Raw genomic sequence first — 12349 nt, 5'->3', positions numbered from 1 at the left:
CTATAACGGAACACAGTGTACAGGACACTAAAGCATCATCTTAACAGCCTGTGAACCAGAATCCATTCCAGAACTAAGGACCTGGATACGGATCCATGCATTGGAACACTTGATGGGTAATAAACCACATTGGTCTTGGTAAAAATAGACTTTGTGTCTGAATATTAACACATAGACCTTTGCCGTAATAAGGCTATTTCTGAGGAGCTTAGTATTGTCCACGTATTGGTCTATGAGCAATTTTAGATTTTATCATTCATTTTATTTATGTGTTTGATAAATCCGTTTTTCGTAGTTAATAAATTCATACATTATTAGCATCAGTTGTATTAGCGCTGTAATTTTATCTTTTTGTGACCTTTATTAAGGAGATTGACTTTCTCCATTCTACAGCAGCTAGGAGGAACCACTCATTTCAACGCCTGTCTATTATATACTTGATATATAATTTTTTTTGTACCTTAATTGTGTCCTGCTGCAGGTAACAATGCTGCATTCAGTCCACCTTAATTGTGTCCTGCTGCAGGTAACAATGCTGCATTCAGTCCACCTTAATTGTGTCCTGCTGCAGGTAACAATGCTGCATCCAGTCCACCTTAATCATATGTCACAGTTACCACATCCAAAATAAACAGGCTTCTGTGGCTTCCAATGTATGGGTCGACGTGGTCAACAGCCCAAAAGATAGACATTGCTTAACGACAGGTTAAAAATGTTGACATGAAAATGGTCTACACACATTGCCGACACATTTTTTTTTGTTTTTTTTCAATTTTGGCTTGATTTACTAATCCACGTGGACTATGACTGGGAATAGTAACCTTGTCCAAAGCGTGGCGAAGTGTGGTTAAACATACAAAATGACATCCAAAAAAGTGTCCACTATTTCCATGGTGACCTTATCCACTATCGACCTTTTCCCACGTTGACCTTTTGACCCTGTCCACCTAATGACTGTCTACCTATTAACTGTATATCTTCTATACCAGTGGTTCTTAACTCGTTCCTCAGGATCCCAAACTGCTCACATTTTCCAGGTCGCTCAGCAGGTGCACAGGTGTACTCATTACTCACTGACACATTTTCCAGGTCACCCAGCAGGGGCACATGTGTACTCATTACTCACTGACACATTTTAAAAGATCCACAGGTGGAGATAATTATTTCACTTGAGACTCTGTGAGGAGACCTGGAAAACATGCAATGTGTGGGTTCTGAGGGCCGAGTTTGAGAACCTACAGTATGTTCTATACCACACCTGCTTGTGTAAGGATTTTATATCATACTTGCCTACCTGACCCTCTCCATGAGGGAGAAAATGCTCTGTTCCTGGACTTTCCTGGTAATGTATGATTGCCGTCACCTGTGGTGAAACACCTTTCTTATCAATTACCCAGCTCACCACAGGTGATGGCAATCATACATTACCAGGAAAGTCCAGGAACAGAGCATTTTCTCCCTCATGGAGAGGGCCAGGTAGGCAAGTATGTTTTATATCCTCGTCATAAAGTGATTATACAGCATTTAACTTTAACCAGTTCCAGGTCAAGGTGGGGCCTGTTTATGAATGGAACACTTATTGCAGTGATAAGTGCACACTTGTGTCATCACTAGTTATTTAGCTGCTTATACTTTAGTTGGCTTTTACTTATTCTTATTCTATTTTCCCTCTTGTGCCACCTGTTGGGAGGCTCCGGGTGATCATCACCACTTACTGTACAATGGATAGTGTTTGTGGTGGCAGTTGAGCATTACACATCTGCCATATAGTACAATAGATATAATATATTATATTGTGGCTACAAGTAACTTCTAATTACTGAAGCAAGGCAGATGTTCTGCAGACTAGTTTGGAAAATGCTACAGGGTAAATTTACTAAGGTGGGAGTTTTTTTTTTTAGAACTGGTGATGTTGCCCATAGCAACCAATCAGATTCTACTCAACATGTATTTAGCTGCTTCTAGAAGATAAATTAATCTGGTTGCTATGGGCAACATCACAAGTTTTTTTTTTTTTTTAAACTCCCACCTTATTAATTTTACCCCTACTATTCTTTTATGGTTTAAAATAGCGTTACAAATGTATTGTATAAGAAAAGCTGATCTAAAAATAAAGCAGAAAAAAACCCCATAACATTATATCTTTCTCTAGTGGGCAAAACCATGTGCACTGCAGGTTTTGGCAGATGTAACATGTGCAGAGAGAGTTAGATTTGGGTGGGCTATTTTGTTTCTGTGCAGGGTAAATACTGGCTGTTTACTTTTTACACTGCAATTTAGATTTCAGTTTGAACACACCCCACCCAAATCTAACTCTCTCTGCACATGTTACATCTGCCCCACCTGCAGTGCAACATGGTATTGCCCATTAGAGAAAAATGTTGCTGTTGCGATTAGGTCTGGATTAGGCCCTTAGTTCAAAGCTATAAGTTTAAAAACAAAAACCAAGAAAAAACATTGCAGTTACAAAATGGCTGGTTAGTAATCCGTTGCGGTGGCTGCGTGATGTCACACGCAGCCGATGCAGCGAGTAGCAGCCTGCCAGAGCACAGGAGCTGCGCTGGTAGGAAGCTACTCAGTGGGTGCAAAGGCAACGCCAGTGTGCATTGCTTTTGCAACCCTTGCAGGGCCAGACATGCGGGGTGGACTAGCCCTGTGCTGAGCGTCCCCCAGCATGTCTGAGAAACTGATCGTAGATTTGCTAAATTTAGCACATGTACAATCAGATCTGAATCCCCCCCTTAGTTCAAAACTGTAACCTATAAACAAAAAATAAAAATAACAAACAAATTGCAGTTTCAAAATGGCTGCTTAGTAATCTTGGTTAATGGCAAATAAGTGTACAGTGTCGCTGAAAGGGTTTTACTTGAATGGATGGAGGGCACGGCTGTTACCAGGCTTAGGATGGACCGTGCGGTGCACCTGCATTTTCCTGCGGTATTTATTATATTTACAGTATATGTTCATAGACTACTTGGTAATGTGTATTTTGTTTCTTGCTGCAGACCACTGTTCAGTACAATATACCAGTCAGTCAGGAGGATGCGGCTTTCTCGCTGTCTGTCAGTACCCCTTCTGTGAAATGTGTCAACGGAGTGGCCTACAAAATTCCTGTGGTGTTGAATGTGAGGTATGGAGTGCATGGCTGTTCATAATTATGTACTGTCCCCTTTCCCCTTATTGCACATAACGACCGATGTAGCGATCCTCCTCCTTGCTGCGATGCGGCTTTTCGCATTGTGCGCCAGGCTGCGACTATTCACAGCCGGTGATCACTCCATTAATTCCTGTGGACGTGTGTGTAAGTACACATCAAGCAAAGATGAGCGTGACTACATCTGTAAGACAAGAGATGCACAAAATATCCGTATTTGGGGCCTAATTCAGACGGATCGGAGATGTGCTAAACTTAGCACATCTACGATCAGTTTCTCAGACATGCGGGGGGACGCCCAGCACAGGGCACATGTTTGGCTCTTCCACCCCTGCACGGCGGCGATGCTTTTGCACCCGCCAAGTTCCTCCCTTCCTGCGCGCCGGCAGGGAGCTACCCACCCCATCCTGGGTCGCAGCAGCTGCGAGTGACGTCACGTAGCCGCTGCAGTCCACCCCCGCAATGGTCCGGACACGCCTGTGTTGTCCAGACCGTGCCCCGCCAACGGCTTTCTAACGCTGTTGGCACGCCCCCTCCCGCTCCCGTGACCACCTCTGCCTATCAATCAGGCAGAGGCAATCGCAGCCCTGAGATGCTTTTAGCACCTCACTGGGCTCCCATGGTGCACACGAGCATTATACCCCACTGCGCGAGTGCACTCCACACATTCAGGCAGTGATCGCTGCCATTGTAGTCTGAATTACCCCCTTGCTTAGGGATCTGCCGCTTCCAAGTTGAAATGAAATGAATGACATCTGTGTAGGACAGTCTTCCAGGAGATAATATAGGAAGAGGATTCCTGCGGGTAAATGTAATGGTTTCTGAGTTTGCAGAAGGTGCGGGAATTCTGGTGAGAATGCGCGTCTTTTTAAAGCAGCAATCCTTTGCAAAGGAAAGCCATGTTGGCTTTGCTTTGTAAGTGATTGTACGGTACTCTAAGGTGCGCTGTCATGGTTTTGCGTCGATGTGCCCATTTGACAAACTTCATCTGACGTCTAATCTGTTTTCTCCCCACAATTGTTTTCAGCTATAATGGTGTCAAGAATGAGTCTAACATGGCTTTAATAAAGATGCCCCTGCTGTCCGGATATCAACTGGATCAATCATCACTCAATCAGGTATCAAACAATTGTAAATGGGAAGATCTGTGTAAGTGTTTACGGGAGACCCAGTCTTGCGGGATATTGCATTAAAATCCCGCAAGACACTGTCTGTGAGCCTGCTGCTACAACACGCTGCGCTTTCCTGCCCAGGTAGAGAGAGGTAGAGGTGTGTGTTGGGGGAGGGGTGGGTGGTGCTCAGGGGTCTATATTAGCTATTTAAGTAGCAGTGGTCCTCACAACTGTGTAGCCCCTGGGCCCCCACCATCCTTAAACTGGCCCTGACTGTGTTTACTAAAAGAAGAAACTTTTGCTGAGAGGCTTAACAAGAAAAGCCATCATATCACTATATTGTACCTGATTGGATGACTGCTATGGCCATCAAACCACAAGTTGATGTCATGGGGTAATTCTTATAGCGCTTCAGAGATGTCAGTGCTCCTTCATTACCTGGTCTTTCATCGGATGTCCCCCCACTAACCAGCACGGTACCTGGCTGGACTAAGCAAATGCAGGTGGAGCAGATTCCGCAAGTGTACTAGTGCTGGGAGATAAAGGAGGCAACACAACTGAAACCAGAATGGGTCAGGACTTGGATAATTTGGGTGCTAGAAGAGTGGCAAAATATATTTAGGAATTATTCTGTTGTGTCTTTTTCATAATCCATGTGTTCTTTTCACAGCTGAGAAATCAGGTGTCCAAATTTGAAGTGAAGAACAACGATGTCATTTTGTACTTTGAGAAGGTGAGTCAGTTGAGCTTGTGTCTTTCTCCATCAGAGGTGTGGAGGGGGCGGGTCCCAGGGTGCGCAGAGCACAGGTCCCAGGGTGCGCAGGGGGTGGGTCCCAGGGTGCGCAAGACATTTTGAAAGTATATGGAGATAATTCATCTCCATCTGACTTTTCTAAAATACTTGTGTGGTGCCCTTCTGTAGTGTAACCTTCAAGAGGACAGACGTGTGTGTGTGTGTGTGTGTGTTCTGCTAGGAGTAAATGGTCAATACCTCCCACAATTGCTAGTAGCATTATTAGAGCCGTGGATTGAAGGACAATGGTAAAGGGCAGCCTCCTCCAGCGGCAGTGATGTGCGGTTACTTAAAGAAAGAAGTGCAGGGAGTAGATACCCCGTTATATCGGGCACTAGGACTTTTTAAAGATTAAAAAACACCTGATTAACGAATAAATAGTGTGGTAGCAGCTCCGAAAAGGCAACTGGATGCCTAATTCAAAAATATGTCGATTAATGTTCTATAAGAAACATTAAAGGAGCGCTGTTTACAAGTACAAAATCGTTTAATAATAAGTATGATGGAAAGACCACCTAAAATAATTAGTTAGAATTTAAAATCAACAACAGTGCAAATACAAATGCATAAACGATAATCACATTCACAATGAAGGATAAATTGACTGTAATCGGCTTGTGCGCCAATTATAATTGGCTCTCGGCAGCCGACAGCGGCTATATCAGATATAGCCGCTGTCGGCTGCCGAGAGCCACCTCCGCTAACTGCCATTGACGGGAATCAGCGTTTACAACTACGGGTGAGAACGGACTTAAATGTTAGGGGTGAGAAACCGCAAACAAAACCCCTTTGCTTATAATCAGCAGATTTTTCAAATAACCTGTCGATACATTTATACATGCCCCTTATCAGTACGGATGGCATCAGCATAATACACTACTGTGGACTGCAATATCAATTATAATTGGCGCACAGGCCGATTACAGTCAATTTATCCTTCATTGTGAATGTGATTATCGTTTATGCATTTGTATTTGCACTGTTGTTGATTTTAAATTCTAACTAATTATTTTAGGTGGTCTTTTCCACCATACTTATTATTAAACGATTTTGTACTTGTAAACAGCGCTCCTTTAATGTTTGTTATAGAACATTAATCGACATATGTGCGGTTACTTGGATCCTGGCAGGTTCTTCTCTGCACCGCTTCATACAGAACACCAGAATTTTCAGGCGCTAGTAATTGGCACCTTTTACATGGAGAATATTCTAATACCTTAATCAGCTGCAGGAGACTGTGAGTCCGTGGACACTCAACTAAACAAACTTCTAGTAGGGAAAATGAAGAATAATAAAATCAACGTGAGGCACTGCGCTTGCTAATAGTAATGACATGGCAGTAAAACGCACAGCAACGATCAGGTCTGAATTAGCCCTATAATTATTACAGCACCAACGGAGACAAAATGGGCTTACTAGAGTCCTATGTACCAGTGTGTAGTATAGTCAGCTGTTCCTTAGTTGTCCCTTGGATGTGTTGTGGAGTTTGCAGACCTGCCAATCAGGTCTTCTGAATTCTATGACTTGGACACGTCGCTTGCTCTTGCAGCTTAATATGGGTATGCAGTTTTATTTAATTGTTTTCTTGGGGATCTGGTCAGGATCCCGGCAGTCAGAATACCGACACCGGAATCCTAACACTGCTCGCTTGGAATGCTGACGCCGGCAAGCCAACATGGATCAAAATCCTGGTCGAGCTCTGCTGGGAGTCCCCTTTTGTAAGCCGTGGGAGGGGGAGGTTAGGTTTAGGCAAGGTGGGGGGGGGGGGAATAGGGTTAGGGTGCAGGGAGGGTTAGGGTTTGGCACCCTAGGGGGAGGGTTAGGGTTGGGCTTTGGGAAAGAGGGGTGGGGTTAGGTTTAGGCTGTGGGGAGGGTTAGGGTTAGGCTGCTGGTAGGGAGGTTTTGGGTTATGCACCACAGGGGAGGGTTACGTTTAGGCTGTGGTGAGGGGGCATTAGGGTTAGTAACCACAAGGGAGGTATAGGGTCAGGCTGCGGGGGAGGGTTAGGGTCAGGCTGCGGGGGAGGGAAGGGTTAGGCTGTGGGAAAAGACAGTTAATGAGGTTAGGAGTTGGGTATAGATTACTCACCAAATACGTGTCAGAATACAGACAGTGGCTCAGGATCCAGACGGTCAGCATCCTGGCGCTGGGATTCTGATACCATCCTGTTGGCCTTCTCGGCACTATGTTGAGTAGCCAGCTTTCCCTATTTTGATTTGGCATGGCTTTCAGAACCAGGATTATATTAAAAGAAGCCCAACCATCTTGGTGAGTACAAGAATGAAGTATGACCCAACATGTTCTGTGAGATCTTCTAACCTTTATCTTTCTTGTGTCACAGGTCACCCATGAACCTCTCAGCGTAGCTCTAGATCTAGAATTGACGGATAAGGTGTCTAATTTACAACCAAAAACTGTTACAACCTGGGATTACTATAATAAAGGTAAATGGTATAGTTTACCAGCTGGTGTATTCTGTGTGTATTGCACGGGAACATGTGGAATAACTTGTATGGCTGTTATATATTAACATTTTATAGACTTCTATGGAGAGCGTTTCTAATCACATAGAAACTAGATTGCAAAAATAGTGTTTATTTATGAGGCCCTCCTATCCATTCAGTGATCAGTGGTCCGACCACCACGTGGAAATCTTATGATAGGCTTGCTATAATATCCCTGTAATTAGGGGCACATGTACTATACAGGTTCTGTGGCTGACTGACTACAAGTCTATCAGCCCAATATACGGAATTATACCGCTTTCAGATCGCAATGCCAGGTCCCACCCGGGAATTAGAAACATGTCCTTCTCAGGTGGGACTGGCATTGGACCCTTACACACTGGCTTCCCGATTTGGTAATATGCCACCGCAGGTAGGTGACCTGGGAATTCGGCAGTGACCCCTTTCACACCACACAGTAACCCGCGTCAACCCTGATTAAAGGTATATTATTGCAATCATAACTTAAGCCCCATACACACTAGGCGATATTTTAAACGATATCGCTCATTTTGACCCTTCTGAGTGATATCGTTTGTACTTTCATCCAGTGTGTATGCACTATATTGTTAATGATGTGCGCTCCCACAGGTCGCTAACGAGGAGTTCTGATGTCTGTACATACAGGTCAATTTGGACTATATCATCAATAAAACTGCATGTTCAGGGATGTGGCAGGGTGACGTCACTGAATGACATCATTCAGTCTGTATGCACTAAGAGCCTTATTCAGGTTTGTTAGCAAACTGAAAGAGTTAGTAATTGGGCAAAACCACACTGCACTGCAGGTGGGGCAGGTGTAACCTGTGCAGAGAGAGTTAGATTTGGGTGGGGTGTGTTCACACTGAAGTCTTAATTGCTGTGTAAAAATTAAGCAGCCAGTATTTACCCTGCACAGAAACAAAAGAACCCACCCAAATCTAACTCTCTCTGCGCATGTTACATCTGCCCCACCTGCAGTGCACATGGTTTTGCCCAATTGCTAAATTTTTTGGTTTGCCCGGGAGTTTAAGGGAAAACACTGACTATATCGCCCATGGAGCGTATTGCCTAGTGTGTATGCGGCTTAAAGTCACATTTTTGTTGCTCCCCCCACCAAATTATTTGGCTAAATGGGTGTGGCCTGATAAGTTTAATGTATAGACCACTGTGCTTTCTATCTAGCTTGATACAGAGAAAATAATGGCTGTTACTGTAGCTTTTGACAGAGGAATTTAAACTTATAACAAGCTGATATTGAGAGAACAATGTTTTGGACACCATGTACATGCACTTAGAATTAGCTTTTACATTGCCATATTTCACTTTCCTTCTTTACCTTCTATGTCCATGGGTTCTTAGCATGCGCAGTTCCAACCCGATCGCTGCACTGTGATAAACTGTAGTGAGCGATCGAGTCGGAATGACCCACCCAATAGGAGTTTGTACCCCGATGTGTAGTTTGCAGAAGATGTATCTTGTCGCTTATCATTTATTCCCCCTGTTATTTTATCTTTCCTTACAGCTGAAAATGCGGCAGCTGTAATGCAGCCTCCTTGCTCTAACTAGTGAGGAGTTTGGAAGGTAAGATTATAGATCCTATATCCAGGGACAATTGTACATTTATTAAAGTATATGTAAACTAGAATATTCTATTTAGGTTTTTTCGTTCTTCACTTCACTTTACTTGATATGTATCTTGAGGTTATTTTTTTTTTTTTTTTTTTCCCACCACTCCATGGGTTGATATTTTTAAAGTAACAAAAACATTTGCATGATTTACTCTAAAGACGGAATGATTTTTTTCATCAGAACTCTGATATTTTGTATTGAGGGTAACTGTCGCCCAATGAGATTTGCACCTTTTTTTTTTTTTTTTTTTTTTTTTTTTAGTCCATACTGTATCAATTTGTTATTTGGAAGCCATTTTCAAACGATCTTAAGACGTGTTGTATTATATATATATATATATATATATATATATATATATATATATATATATATATATATATATATATAAGAACACCACCAGTCGTGGCTCCTACTAACATTAAGTAGGGGGGCTGCCGCTGCAAGGAGAGGAGGAGGGGAGAGCTAAACCCCGTCAGCCGGGTACCGGCACCTGCGCAATGGATGTGGCAGATGCCGGCCTGGTGCATGTGCAGATGCCGTGGTGCATCGGCTGCAGTCCATAGAAGCCGGATTGGGCTGCGCCATAGGTAGGGAATGGCATCCTACAGGCAGCCAGCTCTCTGCTTATCACAGCCCGGTCTGGCAGTCCCAGAGGGAGGGAAATGCCTCCCAATGGGACTGCCTTGTGTGTCTGTACTGACAGGTAGGACTACCAATAGGAAGTTACTGCTAGTCACAGTGAAGCCAGTGCAGTAGTGGACTGCATCTGGCTTCACTGATACTTAGCTGGGTGGCTGGGGGTAATGCAGTCCTGCAGCCAATAGGTAAAATCCACCATTGATATCGCCACCACCACCACACTTTGTGTTCTCTCACAAGCAATTTGTTGTTGTATTTAATTGTTTCAGGTCTAAAGGCCAGTACTGACGGGGGAGATGTGTGCTGAGCGATCTTAACACAGACCGATCAGCACACATCTCCACCCCCGCTCAGCACAGCACGATGTGCTGAGCAAGGGGGGAGGTGATGACGGGTGGCCGCTCACTTCACATAGTGCAGGCTCAATCTAGCACGGGCGATAGTGACTCGCGGGGCCGCGCATCGCTATCGCTGGGGGGCATACACCCGGCAGATTTGTGCTTAAAATCTAAGCAATCTGGTCAGATTGCTTAGATTTTAAGCACAGATCTCGCCGTGTGTACCCCCCCCCCCTTAAGTACCTTTTTCATTGTATCAGGGTGCAGTCTTAACTTAATTATACCTGCCAAAAACTACTGTACACTCCTACACTACATCCTACACGCGCTGAGTAGATCTTATCAGTATGAAAGTGCCATCTGTACTGTAGGTCAGTTGTTCTCAAACTTTTTTAAATCACAGAGCCCTAGAGCATTAGAATTTTTTTCACAGCACCCCTAGGCCAAAGGTTTCTATTGAGACATTTAGAAAGAAATATTAAATTAAATTCATTGGGTTTATATGTCACCCTTAGGTTCAATTGTGTGGTGATGGACAAGATTTGATTCTGTCTGTCCACATATTTTATGATTGGCAGCTACCAGCACTGGTTTTGCTTATTACGTTGACCATAAATAATCTGCATTGGTCCTGGACCTCCAATCCAAGGCACCCCTGCAAGAGCTTTGCGGCACCTACTTTGAGAACCACTGCTGTAGGTGGATTCCCTTGATCTGCAGTACACTGTAGCCAGTACTGTGGTCCAACAAAACTGATCTAGACTCAGACTTCAGTGTAATGACATTGCAGGAATTCTAGACTCCTTAGGAAACATTATTTGTTTAAGGTCTAAATACTTTGTTTGACTGTTCTGTTTCTTTACACAGGGAAATATAATGAAGGATTCATGTCAACCACATCCTCCACCACTGGCATCTAACAATTGGACATCTCCTGCTAAATGTATTATTTATTACCTCTACGAGTTAGCTGGACAAAAATATTTACTCTTGTTTGTGTGTTTAGGAAATAATATAAATAAAGTTCTTCATCTCTGTGTATGCGGTACTGTGTGGTCTTTATTGCTTTATGCATAGTAATGTACATACATGCAGATATTATCCCTTGTAGTGCAAAAGCGTGTAGCACCTACTGTCACTGGGAAATTGGCAAAATAAACATAACCTACTGTAGTAAATCCAAACAACTGCAATGGTTTCACCTATTCAGCTGGTCCAGAACCTGTTTTTCTGAGAGACCTGGAATTTTAAAGTCTAGTAGCCAGGAGACTTTATAGCATATAAGGTTTGCTAATTCCAAAATTGTTTATTTTTTCTTTATACCTGAAGATTTCAGTGTTAACCTGACATTCTCCTGCTCCAGGTAATTGAAAGTATTATCTTGTCACTCCATTACTGACAACTAAAGCCACTTCCTCTTTTATGACATGTTGGGATATGATACCGGTGAAGAAGCTGAGGCATCAGTCAGTTGAGTTGCTGTGACATCACTGCCCCTTTCTATACATCTTCACATTTTTATAACTTTAGAACTATGTTGATCAGAGTATTTTTAAACTTAAATCAAGTTCCAAAGTCAATGCCGTTCTTTTTTTTTTTTTTTTGAAAAACATTTTTATTCCAATTTTCAAATATCGCATGTCTCACAAGAACCAACATAAAATTCACACAGACAATACATGATGCATGAAAGTACAGAAAAATAAAGCATAAATAATACAGAAATAAGAACAGTACTTTTGCATAACCAGAAGGAATAATGACCGTAGAATAAGGCTTCAAACCCTTAAAAAAAAAAAAAAAAACCCTGTCCGCTCATGTTCAATAGAAAATGTATACGACAGGTTAATTGAAGTACACAACATCTAGTCCAACTGGTATTCTGAAAAACTACAGAATCAATAAATGAACATAAATCAACAATGCAACAAAAATAAAGGCAAACAGGGAGAACAAGGAAAAGAGTAGGCAAACAGGATGGGGAGTAGGGCGGGGGATGGTGTAGAAGGATCTGCAGCAATATATAGAATTGGACATAGCATAGCGACAATACTGTAACAGGTAAGTAATAGAAAGGCATTACACACGTAGCACACCTAGAAAAATAATAAATATTATTAAATATCCTGCCTACAGCTCCCGTCACGACCTACTGTAGCACCTTCCAATTCTATCCGTGAGTATAGAAACCATGATG

The 12349-nt window shown here is 42.9% G+C and overlaps 1 protein-coding gene across 1 annotated transcript in view; it reads left to right on the top strand.

Annotated features, from left to right (window-relative positions):
• LOC135056799 (alpha-2-macroglobulin-like) overlaps nt 1–11189 on the top strand; it is a 59660-nt gene extending 48471 nt beyond the window's left edge. The window contains exons 27-32 of the mRNA XM_063962402.1: nt 3006–3130; nt 4182–4272; nt 4937–4999; nt 7402–7504; nt 9069–9127; nt 11020–11189. Of these exons, the coding sequence (XP_063818472.1) occupies nt 3006–3130; nt 4182–4272; nt 4937–4999; nt 7402–7504; nt 9069–9112 (426 nt within the window). The 3' untranslated portion in view covers nt 9113–9127; nt 11020–11189. The remainder of the gene's footprint in view (nt 1–3005; nt 3131–4181; nt 4273–4936; nt 5000–7401; nt 7505–9068; nt 9128–11019) is intronic.
• Nucleotides 11190–12349: the final 1160 nt, after the last annotated feature.

Source organism: Pseudophryne corroboree, chromosome 3 (assembly GCF_028390025.1).
Source record: "Pseudophryne corroboree isolate aPseCor3 chromosome 3, aPseCor3.hap2, whole genome shotgun sequence".
Classification (NCBI taxonomy): Eukaryota; Metazoa; Chordata; class Amphibia; order Anura; family Myobatrachidae; genus Pseudophryne; species Pseudophryne corroboree.
The sequence above is the reverse complement of the archived record's forward strand: the minus strand, read 5'-3'. Positions and strand labels throughout refer to the sequence as shown.